General features: G+C 43.2%; 1 protein-coding gene across 8 annotated transcripts in view; it reads right to left on the bottom strand.

The window, feature by feature from the left end:
• Window positions 1–6,430: 6,430 nt before the first annotated feature.
• The window catches only part of PRPF40B (pre-mRNA processing factor 40 homolog B), a 97,408-nt gene continuing 87,928 nt past the window's right edge, over window positions 6,431–15,910 (bottom strand). For 5 of the 8 annotated variants that reach the window (XM_056562125.1, XM_056562127.1, XM_056562128.1 and 2 more), the window contains 4 exons: window positions 14,127–14,229; window positions 13,981–14,042; window positions 13,728–13,889; window positions 6,431–6,859 (listed from right to left, as the gene is read on the bottom strand). In XM_056562125.1, coding sequence (XP_056418100.1) covers window positions 6,767–6,859; window positions 13,728–13,889; window positions 13,981–14,042; window positions 14,127–14,229 — 420 coding nt within the window. In that variant the 3' untranslated portion in view covers window positions 6,431–6,766. Of the gene's footprint in view, window positions 6,860–13,727; window positions 13,902–13,980; window positions 14,043–14,126; window positions 14,230–15,910 lie in introns of those variants that run through there. The other 3 variants (XM_056562126.1, XM_056562129.1, XM_056562130.1) reach the window with 3 other exon arrangements.

Genomic DNA, 15,910 nt, shown 5'->3' with positions numbered 1-15,910 from the left:
GGCTGTGTCATTCAGCCACTATATGGTCTCTTCATGCTGCTGCAAACTCCAAACTGTGTCATTCAGCCACTTTATGGTCTCCTCATGCTTTTGCCACCTCCATGCGGTTATTCAGCCACTATATGCTCTCCTCATGCTGCTGCAAACTCCAGGCTGTGTCATTCAGCCACTGTATGTTGCCGTCAACTCCATGCTGTGTCATTCACCCACTATATGTTCTCCTCATGCTGCTGCAAACTCCAGGCTGTGTCATTCAGCCACTATATTGTCTCCTCATGCTGCTGCAAACTCCAGGCTGTGTCATTCGGCCACTATATGGTCTCCTCATGCTTTTGCCACCTCCATGCGGTTATTAAGTTACTATATGTCCTCCTCATGCTGCCGCTACCTGCACACTGTGTCATTTAGCCACTATATTTTCTTCTCATGCTGCCTCAAACTCCAGGCTGTGTCATTTAGCCACTATATGCTGCCACCATCTGCATGCTGTGTCATTCAGCCACTATGTGGTCACCTCATGCTGCCGCCACCTCCACAATGTGTCATTCAGCCACTATATGCTGACACCAACTCCGGGCTGTGTCATTCAGCCACTATGTGGTCTCCTTATGCTGCCGCCAACTCCATGCTGTTATTCAGCCACTATATGTTCGCCTCATAATGCCGCCACCTCCACACTGTGTCATTCAGCCACTATATGGTCTCCTCATGCTGCCGCCACCTCCACGCTGTGTCATTCAGCCACTATATGGTCTCCTCATGCTTCAGCCACCTCCAGGCTGTGTCATTCAGCCATTATATGGTCTCCTCATGCTGCTGCAAACTCCAGGTTGTGTCATTTAGCCACTATATGTTGCCGCTAACCTCAGGCTGTGTCATTCAGCCACCATATGTTCTCCTCATGCTTCCGCCACCTCCACGCTGTGTCATTCAACCACTTTATGGTCTCCTAATGCTGCTGCAAACTCCAGGCTGAGTCATTCAGCCACTATTTGCTGCCGTCAACTCCAGGCTGTGTCATTCAGCCACTATATGGTCCCCTCATGCTTACACCACCTCCAGGCTGTGTCATTCAGCCACTATATGGTCTCCTCATGCTGCCGCAAACTCTAAGCTGTGTCTTTCAGTCACTATATGGTCTCCTCATGCTGCCGCCACCTCCACGCTGTGTCTTTCAGCCACTATATGGTCTCATGCATTCGCCACCTCCATGTTGTGTCATTCAGCCACTATATGGTCCCCTCATGCTTACACCACCTCCAGGCTGTGTCATTCAGCCACTATATGGTCTCCTCATGCTGCCGCAAACTCTAAGCTGTGTCTTTCAGCCGCTATATGGTCTCCTCATGCTGCCGCCACCTCCACGTTGTGTCATCCAGCCATTATATGGTCTCCTCAAGCTTCCGCCACCTCCAGGCTGTCATTCAGCCACTATATGGTCTCATTATGCTGCCGCCACCTCCTCCATGCTGTTTCATTCACCCACTATGTGGTTTCCTCATGCTGCCGCCACCTCCACGGTGTCATTCAGGCACTTTATGGTCTCCTCATGCGGCCGTCACCTCCACGCTGTGTCATTTAGCCACTATATGGTCTCCTCATACTGATGCCACCTCAAATCTCTGTGATTGTGCCGCTCTGCGACAGAGATTCTAATAGCGACACCTCTGATCTACATGTCATACCGAATAACAGTATTATTTCACTAACCCAGCACACACTCTATGCGTGTTACAGCAAGGCAAAGTGTTCTACATCCCTATTGAGGCTCTCTGTAGGCCATAAATAGCCGTTTTTAATAGCGATTCGCCACTAATAAATTTGTACCGAACTTGTGCCATTTATACTGTACATACGCTGGTGCAATTTATGCTGTACATATGCTTGTGCCAGTTAGAACGTACATACGCTAGTAGTTGTTACAGCACATATTCTTGTACCATCAATACTCTACATACGCTAGTAGTTATACTGTACATATGCTTGAACCATTTATACTGTACATACGCTTGTACCATTTATACTGTACATACACTTGTAGTTATACTGTACATACGCTAGTAGTTATACTGTACATACGCTTGTACCATTTATACTGTACATACACTTGTAGTTATACTGTACATACGCTAGTAGTTACACTGTACATACGCTTGTACCATTTATACTGTACATACGCTAGTTGTTATACTGTACATATGCTTTTACCATTTATACTGTACATACACTTGTAGTTGTTATACTGCACATACGCTACTGGTCGTTTTACTGTAGTAGTTGTTACACGGTACAAACATTTGCGCCATTTATATTGTACATGCGCTCATACCATTAGCACTGCACATACGCTCGTTGTTTTCATACTGTACATACGCTTGTGCCATTTATACTGTACATAAGCTCGTGTCGTTATATGAACGTACGCTCATAGCTGTTATCGTATCTAGCTTTATACTGTGTTTACTGTACACATGCTCATAGCTTCATACTGTCTATACTTTACATACACTCGTAGCTTTCATACTGTACAGATGTTCATAGCCTCATACTGTACATTCACCAATAGTTACACTGTACGCTTATGTCATTTACTGAACATACGCTAGTAGCATTTTACGGTACATATGCTGTAGTATTTGGTTATTACATTACATTACGTTTCCGGTACATAGCAATTTTACTGTACATTGTTTATATTTTAAAAATGGCCATAGCATTATGTTGTACATACATGGCATGCTCTCCAGTCATATGGCATATAGGCTAATAGCACTTGTACTGTATAGGCACTAAGTCTTTGCATTTATGCATGGTCATAGTTATTCATGCATTTGGTTCATAGTTTACTTTGTGCAAAAGTGCGTAGCTTCACAACAGGTCATGTTCATTGCGTCCATACATACCTAGCATAAGTTCAAAGTGCTGAGTTGCTGCTCAAGCTTGTAGCATTTAGTATGTTACATTATTCATTCAGTACATAAGGTCATAGCATTCTGTAATTTCGTATATGGAATAGTCTGTGCATATGTTGGCTATATACGTCATAACCTTGTTCTATGTATACTATAGTAGTATTTAGGTGCATACAGTTAGCATGTTTAAATGTGATAGTAGTCATTTAGCACATGGTGCTACAGCATGCTCGGTACATATAGCATAAGATTAGTCTGTGCATGTTCATTCAGCATTAGCTTTTTGGTGCATACGGTTTGGCATTTGTTGCATGCAGTGCAGTTTGGGGAACATACGGTTATAGTTTTTCTGTGCATTCGGTTGTAGCACTTAGTCTGCATGCGCTTATAGCAGTTAGGCATGCACTTAAGTTATAGTCGCAGACACGTCTTCTGCATAATAATATCCCGTCACATAAGTGGTGTATACCCGTCATACCTGCCACGTCTGCAGAGGGTGGCACTGCGTTGTTCTTTTTACTGATACGTCTTCAGAGCAACAACATCACGACACATAGGTGGTTGTATACCTGTCAAGTCTGCAGGAGGATGAACTACGTAGTTCTTGTTACTGGCACGTCCCCAGAGCAACATCACGACACATAGGTGGTTGTATACCCATCATACCTTCTACGTATGCAGGGGGATGTACTGCATAATTGTTGTTACTGACACGTCTTCAGAGCAACAACATCATGAGACATAGGTGGTTGTATACCCGTCATACCTGCCACGTCTGCAGGGGGATGCACTACGTAGCTGTTATTACTGACATACCTTCAGAGCAACAACATCACAACACATAGGTGGCAGTATACCTGACACGTCAGCAAGGGGATGCACTGCGCAGTTGATACTGACACATCTTCAGAGGAACAACATCATGACACATAGGTGGGTGTATGCCAGTCATGTCTGTCACGTCTGCAGGAGAATGCACTGAGTAGTTATCGTTCCTGACACAGGTTATGAAGTCATAATTTAATGACACATAAGTGAGAAGAAAAAAAAAGACCTGCCACATTTACAGGCATGATGGTCACGCAATACCGCAATACCTGTCACATCTACAGACACAATGGTTACTCTAAGACTCATCATGTCTACTGACACGAGGGTTGAGTAAGACTTGTCACGTTCACAGGCAAGATAGGTGTACAAATACCCGTCACGTCTACAGGCACAAAGGTAAGTAAAGACCTGTCAAGTTACAGGCACGGTAGTCATGCAGGGACCTGTCATATCTACAGGCACGATGGTTATGCAAACACCTGTCATGCATACAGGCACGATAGTTATACAAAGACCAGTCAAGTAAATGGGCTCAATGGTCACACAAGACCTGACAATCTACAGGCACGATGGTGCCAAAGGGACCTGTCACCTGCAGCGGGTTGTCACTCAGACCATTTGTGACAGAATGTTGGCAGTTTGGGGTATGGCTGGCTGTACAGTCCGGTAGTCTTCTGGTAAGGAATTTGGGCGACAGGCATTGTGGTGGCACAAGATCGTTGCCACCAAGGGTCTGCCATATTGTCATGTTTTTGGCATATCAGTTAACTGTTTGATTTTTTGCCTCTTAATAGCTGGGACTGGGGATAGTACTATTTAATGCCTAACAAGCATCTATCGGTTCCCTCTTGCCATGATGTCACAAGTAAGTATGTTAATATGCATATATCAGCTAGTATGTCAGACAGTCCTGTTCCAGCATCGGACCATTGTCAAGTGGACATGACCACCACAGCTCCCCAGTATCAGGTATCATCTCACGTGGTTGCTGCTTCCCCGGCATCCTCGCTCTCCATCACGTCGTTACGCACGCCGCTCCTATTGGATGACGGGACGGCGTGCGCAGCGATGTGATAATGTTGGAGGAGAGCGCCGACGATGCAGGGATCCCGAAGAGGATGCGCCGGAGCCCCGAGGACAGGTGAGTGATCGTCAGCGGACCACACGGGGCTCCGTAAACGGCTATCCGGTGGCAGCTGAAGCAGTCTGCGCCGCCGGATAGCCGTTTATGCGATGGCCCCGACATACAAAAGCATCGTATGTTGATGCTGCCTTCAACATGCGATGGCCTCTGAGAGGCCATCGTATCTTGAAATGATCGTATGTCGGGGGCCATAGTAGGTCGGGGGGTCACTGTATATATATATATATATATATATATATATATATATATATATATATGTCTGTATGCAACGTTTGCAGTTTCTCCGGTTGGTGATGTTTTTGTCTGGTAGGTGACATCCGGAAGATAGCGGGAGAAAAATTTGTGCATAACACGTCTTTTTCTCTAACTATCTTCGGCCGCAATAACAGGACTTATAATGGACTTTAGAGGAATCCCATTCAAGTGAATGGGCTCCTCTTTTCCTGTTATGACTACCGTTATGCTCCGTTACATTAACAGATGTTAATGGCAGCCAAAGTAGAAAAAAAAAAAAAGAGTAATTAATGTCTGTTTGGAACGGAACAGCTTTACTAGTGTGAAAGAAGCCTTAGCTGTGTCCCTTAAATGTGAAGGTATAGACAGCTAAGAGGATTTCATTGGACCCCCTTACCTGCAGGGCCTTATGTGTAGCAGCATAGCTTTCAGTTATAGCTGCGCCTGTCTGCACTGTATTCCTACTACAGCTTCATAACATCTAAGGCTACGTTCACACTATGGAATCTCTGCCTGTAGATATTTTGGCGGTGATTCTGTTTGCAGTGGTCGTGTCTAAAATCCATCAGTGCTAGGGCCACACATACCTGCACCGTCACCATTGACAGCAATGCAGTTCATGTGGAATTCTGCTAAAAGAATGAACATGTCCATTCTTTTGGCAGATCTGGAAATCTGCCATGTCTATGGGTAAATGGGAAACCCATTCACATTAGTGTTGGATTCATGCAGCGTAATTCTGCTTGGAAATTCTGTAGTGTGAACATACCCTAATATAGTAAAAGTATAAACACCCATGTTAGCTGACCTGGACTGTCATGGAGCAGGAATGAACCAAGTGTTCTAATTCTTCTCAAAGCCAAGTCACTTTTTGTTCTTCTGCAGTACAGGCAGACGGAGGTGGAGATACATTGTTCATTCTTACTGCTATATATAATAAAACGCTGCCATGAGAATCAGATTTCTTTGGCTTTTTTAATAAACATCTTCCAGTATACAACATCTTGTAATCCTGGACCTTATCAGGGACTGTACAGTGACACTGACTAGTTGTGTACAAGCTTCACATTTGCTGATGTTTCGTAGAACAGAATTAGAGAGGTGTCTGGCCTTAAAGGGGTACTCCACTGCCCCAGCGTTCGGAACATTGTGTTCTGAACACTGGGTGGGGCTGCGGGGGTCGTGATGTCATGCCACGCCCCCTCAATGCAAGTCTATGGGAGGGGGCGTGGCAGTCGCCACGCCCCCTCCCATAGACTTGCATTGAGGGGGTGTGGCCATGACGCCACAACCCCCACAGCCTGCATCCAGCGTTCATAACACAATGTTCCGAATGCTGTAGCAGTGGTGTACCCCTTTAAAGAGTCTGCATTTTCTTAAAAAAACAAACAAACAAAAAGTACAATTCTTCTATGGTCTAAAAACTAGTACAAATGATAAACTGTGATGCTGCCTATGAAAATTAAATTTCAGCTCTTATGTTACAAATAAAACCTTAGATAGGTGGCCAAGGACCAGGACCCGGCTTCTATTCTGAACTAATACCAGACATCCAGTGCACACTTCTATAGAACCAAACCTGTTAGCCCAAACTATTAAAACGCATGATTGTAAGTAGTGCTCCAGTGTGGGAAGCCAAATCTATCTACTGATCATCATCCAGCTGCTGGAGTAGACATCGCCGCCTCTTCTCCAGTTCTCCTTCACTGAGCTCGCTCTCTGATGTGTCCCAGCCTGTCTGAAACATAGACAGCAATGAAGAACAGAAAGATGGGCCACATTAAATAACCGGACACATGACTGCGACGCAGACAAACAGAGCAGAAGGGACAAAAAAAGAAGCATGTATGAGGAGGCACCAAACAAGTCCACTGCAGGTATATGACAGGTCCTAACAATCTATATACAGTATACACATATATACACCCTCTCTTCTATATAATACAATTGTGCCTTTGGTCCCCCCGTTACCTCTTCTCTTGTGGCTGTCGGCTATTTTGCACTAACAGGTGGTGAATCATTGTTATGGAGAATCAGGGCTCAATACAGCAGAATTCTTATCTGACTGAAACATATCAATTGTTGTGCACCCTTGTTTCATTTTGCTGCCATCATCCTCAATATGATGTACACCAATATGCCCAAAGACTTTAATAGCTAAACAAGGGTATTAAACATATACCACACCGTATTTTAGTAAATGTCGATTATATAGGAATACAATATGCAAAGTTGCTCTCCTCCAGAAGTAACAGCTCTCTGGTGCCACCTATTGGAGGCAGTGCTAAGCCCTTTTAACTCCTTAACGACGCAGGACGTATATTTACGTCCTGCGCCGGCTCCCGCGATATGAAGCGGGATCGCGCCGCGATCCCGCATCATATCGCGTGGGTCCCGGCGCTAATCAACGGCCGGGACCCGCGGCCAATACCACACATCGCCGATCGCGGCGATGTGCGGTATTAACCCTTTAGAAGCGGCGGTCAAAGCTGACCGCCGCTTCTAAAGTGAAAGTGAAAGTGACCCGGCTGCTCAGTCGGGCTGTTCGGGACCGCCGCGGTGAAATCGCGGCGTCCCGAACAGCTGATCGGACACCGGGAGGGCTCTTACCTGCCTCCCCGGTGTCCGATCGACGAATGACTGCTCCGTGCCTGAGATCCAGGCAGGAGCAGTCAAGCGCCGATAATGCTGATCACAGGCGTGTTAATGCACGCCAGTGATCAGCATTAGAGATCAGTGTGTGCAGTGTTATAGGTCCCTATGGGACCTATAACACTGCAAAAAAAATGTAAAAAAAAAGTGTTAATAAAGGTCATTTAACCCCTTCCCTAATAAAAGTTTGAATCACCCCCCTTTTCCCATAAAAAAAATAAAACAGTGTAAAAAAAATAAAAAATAAACATATGTGGTATCGCCGCGTGCGTAAATGTCCGAACTATAAAAATATATCATTAATTAAGCCGTACGGTCAATGGCGTACGTGCAAAAAAATTCCAAAGTCCAAAAAAGCGTATTTTGGTCACTTTTTATATCATTAAAAAATGAATAAAAAGTGATCAAAAAGTCCGATCAAAACAAAAATCATACCGATAAAAACTTCAGATCACGGCGCAAAAAATGAGTCCTCATACCACCCCATACATGGAAAAATAAAAAAGTTATAGGGGTCAGAAGATGACATTTTTAAACGTATAAATTTTCCTGCATGTAGTTATGATTTTTTCCAGAAGTGCGACAAAATCAAACCTATATAAGTAGGGTATCATTTTAACCGTATGGACCTACAGAATAATTATAAGGTGTAATTTTTACCGAAATATGCACTGCGTAGAAACGAAAGCCCCCAAAAGTTACAAAATGGCGTTTTTTTTTCGATTTTGTCGCACAATGATTTTTTTTTCCGTTTCGCCATGCATTTTTGGGTAAAATGACTAATGTCACTGCAAAGTAGAATTGGCGACGCAAAAAATAAGCCATAATATGGATTTTTAGGTGGAAAATTGAAAGGGTTATGATTTTTAAAAGGTAAGGAGGAAAAAACGAAAGTGCAAAAACGGAAAAACCCTGAGTCCTTAAGGGGTTAAAAGCCTTGAAACATGAGTGGGGATTATTAGTCAAGCCACAATCTTATCTAAAAGGAACAGTTTCCCATCTATAGACAATTATTTTGGGGTCCGTGTTCCTCATAACTTTTCATTCTGGAGACAGGTGGTGAAAGAGTTCTCGTCCTTCTAGAGGAGAACTACTTAGCATTTTTTCTCCCAATGGAGAATTGCATTTTTTATGCCATGTGCCCCTTTAGAGCTCTCTTTAAAGAGTACCTGTCACCAAATAAAACTTTTAATATAGTGTTCCTTGTGTAATTAGCAGACACTTTCCCACTTACTTGCTTTTAAAATTATCAACATAAATATGTTTAAAATGTAATATAAAAAATGGCCGCTAGGTGGCTCTGTTCTGTTCCCTGTACAATTAATACAGTAAGTTTGGTCTCCTCCCGACTTAGGGAGTGTTTCTCTGCACTGAGCTTGATTGTCAGCTGCACAGAAAGTGAAAGCTCCACAGATTCTCACAGAAAGCTGCACAGGCTTAGAGCCTCACTGATAGCAACACAGACTGAAAGCTGCACAGAGCCTGAGGTCTTCTATTCATCACAATGCTGCAACAATGTCATGCCATGTCATGATGTCATGCCTGCTGGGAAACACCCACTTTCTCCTGCTGGGAAGTTGCACTATGTGAGTAAGAAGAAAGGTAGGATACACAGCTTTTTAAAGCTCTGAAATTGTTTTTTTAATGGCAGGAGGGATGTTAGGAGTAGTTAGGGAACATAGCCTGAGTTTAGAACAGTTTATTTGGCGACAGGTACTTTTTAAGCAAAAACTACACCTTTTAGTTATAAGAATACTGTTGTTCATGTCCAGTGTATATCTCTGGTGTCACCCTTCAAACATACACATTGAATTCATGTCCAAAATGCAGTGTGAACAGAGCCATACGTGGTTAATTAAACTACTGTCATGAAGAACTGAGTCATGCTTTCAATCTAGGTGTCTACAATTACTGTGACATACTGACTGTTAGACGGATGTCAAAAGGGACAGAAGTATTTGGACGAGATAACACTTGACCTAAAATATAGCAGAAAAGGTCTGGATTGAAAGGAGAAATATTGAGTATTCTGGTAATAACACATTATTTATCCACTGGAGAGGTGTCCAGCATACATGCTACTGTTCATTTATAGTTTTCAAGACGGTTTAAGATAGTTGTGCCTCTCTGTTAGTCCAATAGACTCTGGGGCAACAGCACAGTGTGCTTTACTGCCACATGAATCAAACAAGGTAACCCCGTTCTGGTGATCATGGGGGGGGGGGTACACAGACAGCTAGCAGCTACTACCTATCCAGGAGATGGATGAGAGATAATAGATAATAAATTATTACTGAAAAACACCCTAAATACTTAGCCCATTTTGTGGTCTAGTGGTTACGAGTGCTTGTTCTGCACAAGACTTTTAGGACAGAATTCTGATGTAAATGCATAGAGGTTGTCTGATGGATCAGTGATACTCCTGTTTGAAAACATGTTCTCTGTTCTCTGGCCCACATTTATCATTGTAGGTGTAAGCGAAGCATTTTTTTTACACCCTTTTTGTGTGTGCTGTAATGTGTAGGAGCACCAAATGTATTAAATGGTCACAGAGCATATGATAAATTTTGTGCAGGTAAACATTTTCTGAAATTTCTCTCTTCACATACACCAAAAAGCTACGCCAGGTCTGTGATGGTGTAGTTTTAGACACTTTTCAGTGGCAGTTCATAAATTTCTGTATACGGCATACGCTGAATTGAAAAGCGTGTACTGCTACTCCAAAACATCTGGAATGACTAAAATATTCAGCCACCAAAAGGCGCAAAATAACACACAGTGTGCAAAATAGCGCCTTTTGTACGGAGAAAAAAAGGTGTAAACTCATTGATAAATGTCGGCCTATGTCTATACCAGGACCAGGTGGGTGATCTCTATAAAATACCTCTATACTGTGTTAAAACCTTTTGTCTGGGATTCTTATACTGTCATGTAACAACACATTATGATGGCTAAACCAATCTAACTCAATGTATCCATGATTCCTTTTTGGCAGAACATGATCAATAACACAACGGATAGCATAGTCTTTTCTTTACAGGTGGAATTTTTAACCTTCAGTCTTCGCAACTAGCCTGTCATCCACCATGTCTATTATATTTTACTACCATCATAGTGAATTGCTTACTTTTTCAGCCAGTGCTTTACATTCTTTTGGATTGCCAGTGACTCTACATCAGTAGTCACATAACACTGCACACAAAGGTCCAATTTGTGCCTACATTTAGAGTTTAATACGTCTCCTACTGTTTTTTTTCTTTTGCACAGTACATCACCCCTAATGAACAGAATGTACAGCTACATATGCTGCTTCAAATTGAACATGTGCTAAGAAATAGCAGCATATGAAAATGAAATGCAAAACATTACTAAAGGTTTGTTTGAAAATTGCTCTGTGTAGATACCACCTAACAATTCCTGGAACAATTCTGTTTTACCATCTAGATAATTAGACTGAAAATTATCTGAACTGGGCTGACAATAACCAAAGTACAACAAAATCATATGAATTTTTGTATGAAGATGTATGATCGCAGGGGTCCTGCCACTGGGACCTCCCACGATCTCTGTGCAGCACCTGTGCCACACCCAGCATTCTAAACAGTATGTTTAGAATGCTGGGTTTCCGCAGCCCCTCCATTCATGTCTATGGGAAGGGAGCGTGACATCACGTCTCCGTCCACAAAATCCCAGCATTCTAAACATACTGTTTAGAAAGCCGGGTGCTGTACGGAGATTGCAGTTGGTCCCAGTGGCAGCATAGGAGATAAGATGTCTGGGAATGGAGTACCCCTTTAATATTTCCTTTGGGGTTAACCAACTACAAAGGCCAAAAGAGTTTTTGACCTCCATCTGGCCAGTATATGTCTGTACACTGTAAAAAAATAAAGTGTGGAATAGCATAGTAGACTACGCTATTTCAAGAGATGGGATCCTGTAAAAACAAAAAACATAATTATTAAACATACCAGACTGGCCTATAGGTTGTTTTATGTAAAAAAAAATTTAACTGATCCCATACCATACTAAGGCATCTGTTACCAGATGCCTTAGTATGGTAACATTTATACAGATACCATTTTGGGTATAGGGATAGATCTATCAATCAAAGCTGGCAGGGCAGGCCAAAGCACTGGAGACCGCCCAATGACTTGTAGTTCAGGCAGCATGAAAATGAGGACAGATTCCTTTTGATCAGTGCACAGAAATGCAGTGTGGACCCAGCCTTAGAAGTCTGCTTATTCCTTCTGTATCTCCAACCAACCACTTTACATTCAGAGAGCATAAGGTCTGGAGTACTGATCTGCGATTCCCAAAGGTTGTCTCCACCTCTGCAACTAGTTCAGTATTCCTGTTGTTTTGTATCTACAGCTTTTACATAGACATATGTTCCTCTGTGGTAACAGACAACAAACTGAATATAGTCTGATCTTACATTTATACTCTTATTCAGGATGGGAAGGTGCCTGTCCTGTGGGCTGGCCCACTTTCCACACCTACTGTCTAGCCACCTGATCGAATACTATATTGTCAGCTGCCCATCCTGCTTGCACAGTAAACTATTAACTGTGACACTAGGAAGCAGATCCTGGGACTAAATCGTTTGACCAGCAGTGCAGAAACACACAGCGACACTGACAACACAGCACACTGACAACACAGCCCAGGTCTGCAGTGTATCGAAAATAGAAGAAAAAGAAAATATTACAATATATACGCCTGTTCATCTGACGAAGGGGTTCCAAAACCCTGAAATACGTTATGTATATGGCTAAAGTATAAAGTTTAACTTTGATCATACTTAGCATTTTTGAACTGGTGGATTGTGCCGTCAATCCTGTTTTTTTCCCCTTCTATTACGGATCCCTTGCACTGTTTGGCCAGTTTGGCTGCAGCGCCTTATACACGCCTGCGAATTGGTTGTGTCTTTTTACACAACCTGACAAGGTGAGCGAGTTATATATTTGGTGTACAAAATATACTGCCTTATGAGAAGCTCTGCTTCCTTTTTGTTTTGTTTTTTTAGATTGCATACTGTGTGTAATCTGTGCTGCTCCTTGACTGCAGTGTGTAATCTGTGCTGCTCCTTGACTTGCCTGAGCTGTACTGTAAGCCATCGCTTCCTCCCCAAACCTTAGTGACTAGGGGCTGTAAAGTGTGCCTGACATGTTGTCTTCCCTGGCTGCATGGAGCTTGAGGCCATTGTGACACAGCAGAGTCCCAGATTTGAATGTATTTAGGGGTCTGGGGATATGAATGTATTTGAGGTCTGGGGTATGAATGATTTGTGTTGCTAAAGAAACCAAGGATGAGTGCATAAGTGAGGGGCCAAAGGTGTTTCAGTAACAAACTCTGAAGTTGTCATGGACAAATGGTGACCGACTCCAATTTTCCAGAGAAGAGGTCACCTGTGATTCATTGGATTCTAGCGGTGCTGTCACCTCTGATGACCTGTCTGTTATAGAAAATAATTGTAGTACCCATGAGATAATAATTCTGGATCTTTAGTTAGATCTCTAAGTTGTGCTCTTGCGTTGTTTGGGGCTTTTGTGACATCACAATACAATTTTTTTGCAATATGGTGGGAGATTTGTATGTGGGCTGTCAGGGTTTGTGTTCCAGGATTGTTGTTTTTGTCCCAGTCTGGCCTTAATCTTATCCATCTGTCCTCTGCGTCTTGCTCACTAACCAAATATATTACAATAAAGTAAGGTACATGGAAAGGAGTATGAATGCAAAATCAGATCACACAGGGTTTGTTACCATGGGAACACAAAGTTCTGCACAGGAGCTGTAGACACAAATGAGTTATATATATTTTTAATCAAGACCTATTGCAAAGATGATTCATTTTAAAAGCATTATTTTGTTTTATAAGATACAGGACTGTAACATATTATCTCTTTGTACTTCCACTGCAGATATCTTTCTGTATTGCCCATAAAAACACTCACTTTCTCCTTCTGCAGGCCCTGTTTTAGTGATCTGGGGCCGCTGTCTGAGGTCTCTTGATCGTGGTCTCGGTCTTTCATTCTCTCTTTCATATGTTCACTGTCTGGATCTCGTTCCCTCTTACTTCTCTCTTTTTCCTTCTCTGCTTCACTCCCCGGACTGTTCTAAAAAGGAAACTATGTTTCATTGTTCACTTCTCTTCTGTTACAAAACACTACAAAGCATCTTCTGAGGAAGCCTTTTGTATAGACTCACCGATTTGTGTCTCTTTTTCTTATTTTTCTTTTTCTGTCTCTTGGATTTCCTGGAACTATGTTCTGGGCATAAATAGAGACAAAGCAAATAATAACTCACAGTGACCAAAGCCACATGAAAGGACCCCGCATAGGTACAAACTATACCTGAATCACCTGATGATGAGACCTCAGACCCTGACTCTGAATGGTTTCTCTTCTTTCTTTTTTGTGAGCGATGTTGGTGGTTTTCCTCCTCTGTCTCTGATGTCTTAAAAAAAAAAAAGTCAAATGTGAAACAGAATCGAAAACAAAATAAAGATGTATGAAGTTTTCCATGAAATACAGTAGCTAAGTACTCTGGTACAAATCAATAGACACACCCTGTTTAGGCTTCTGTTCACACTTGTGCTATGAGCCTCTGTAGTGGCATCTGCCAAGGTTTACATCACTTCTGAAGGCAAGAGTTTAGCAGCATGCAAGTGCTTGGATTCCCAACGATCAGGAGTTGGGAGAAGTGCCTAGCTGAGTACTTCTCTCCTTGTTTCTATGCAGGAGACAGGCCTCATAGATTTACTACAGAATCTTTCTCCTGAAGTGAGGCAGGGTGAGCAGTGAGCCAGGGAGAAAGGCGCTTACCGTGCACTTCTCTGGCTTGCTTTAGTGATCGCTGGCATCTGACCCAGACTTCAACCAACCAAAACTTTGAACATTTCTCTATGACATATCAAAATTTTGTGTAATGGCAGTTAACAATTTAACAAAATTGTAATCAGAGTTTGACCTAGTGCATAGAATAAGGAGATTTTTATGCTTTCCGTGAAATCTCTTTCTCGGATGATCCATTGGGGGACACAGACCTTGGGTATATGCTGCTGTCACTAGGAGGCTTGACACTATGGCAACAAGAAAAGTCGGCCCCTCCCAGTAGAATATACCCGCCTACAGAAACCTGAGCTAATCAGTTTTAGTCCCAGAGCAGTAGGAGAGTACCGACAGGTAAGAAAGAAACAGAAACTGTCCGAGGAACCGCAGAATAAAAATTAATTGAAACACCCTCGGACAGGTAACCAAACCAGGAACACCAGTAAAATGGGTGGGTGCTCTGTCCCCCAATGGATCCTCCGAGAAAGAGATTTTATGGTAAGCATAAAAATCTCCTTTTCTCTATCGGCTCCATTGGGATGTACCAAAGCAGTCCCCAGGGTGGGTAAAAGAGGAGCAAGTTAGGTGGAAGGCTGGACCACAGCTGCCTGCAACACCTTGCGACCCAGACTAGCATCAGCAGATGCAAAGGCATGAATCTGGTAGAATTTTGTAAAAGTGTGCAAAGATGACCAGGTGGCCGCTTTACAAACTTGCGAGCCGAAGCCGTGTTGCGGAGAGCCCAGAAGGCCCCGACAGAACGAGTGGAATGAGCGGTGACCCTGAAGGGTGGAGTCTTACCCTTACAGGGGTAATCTTCCAAAATAGCAGACCAGATCCACCGAGAAATGGTGTACTTGGAGTACCTGGAAGCAAGTAGTCCTTTACGACGACCCTCCATAAGTACAAAGAAGGAGTCACTCTGACAAAAAGAAGAAGTGACTGAGAGGTGGGTCCGAACGGCCCGTACCACATCAAGTTTATGGAGCAAATGTTCTTTTGAACAACAGGACGGGAGGACGATGTCCTTATTGAGATGAAAAGCGGAAGCAACCTTACGTAGAAAAGATGGAACCGGACGAAAAACAACCTTGTCCAGGTGGATGACCAGGTAAGGAGAGCGGTAGGATAAAGCTGCCAGCTCTGAAACCCTCCTAATAGAAGTGACCGCAATAAGGAACGCCACCTTCCAGGAATGTAGATGTAGAGGAACGTCCCTAAGAGGTTCAAAGGGAGCACCCTGCAGAGTACTGAGGACCAAGTTTAGATCCCAAGGGGGAGTAGGCGATCTGTAAGGTGGGGCCGCG

This window comes from Hyla sarda, chromosome 2 (genome assembly GCF_029499605.1).
Source record: "Hyla sarda isolate aHylSar1 chromosome 2, aHylSar1.hap1, whole genome shotgun sequence".
NCBI classification, from domain to species: Eukaryota; Metazoa; Chordata; class Amphibia; order Anura; family Hylidae; genus Hyla; species Hyla sarda.
This window is presented reverse-complemented; position numbering and strand designations above follow the sequence as displayed.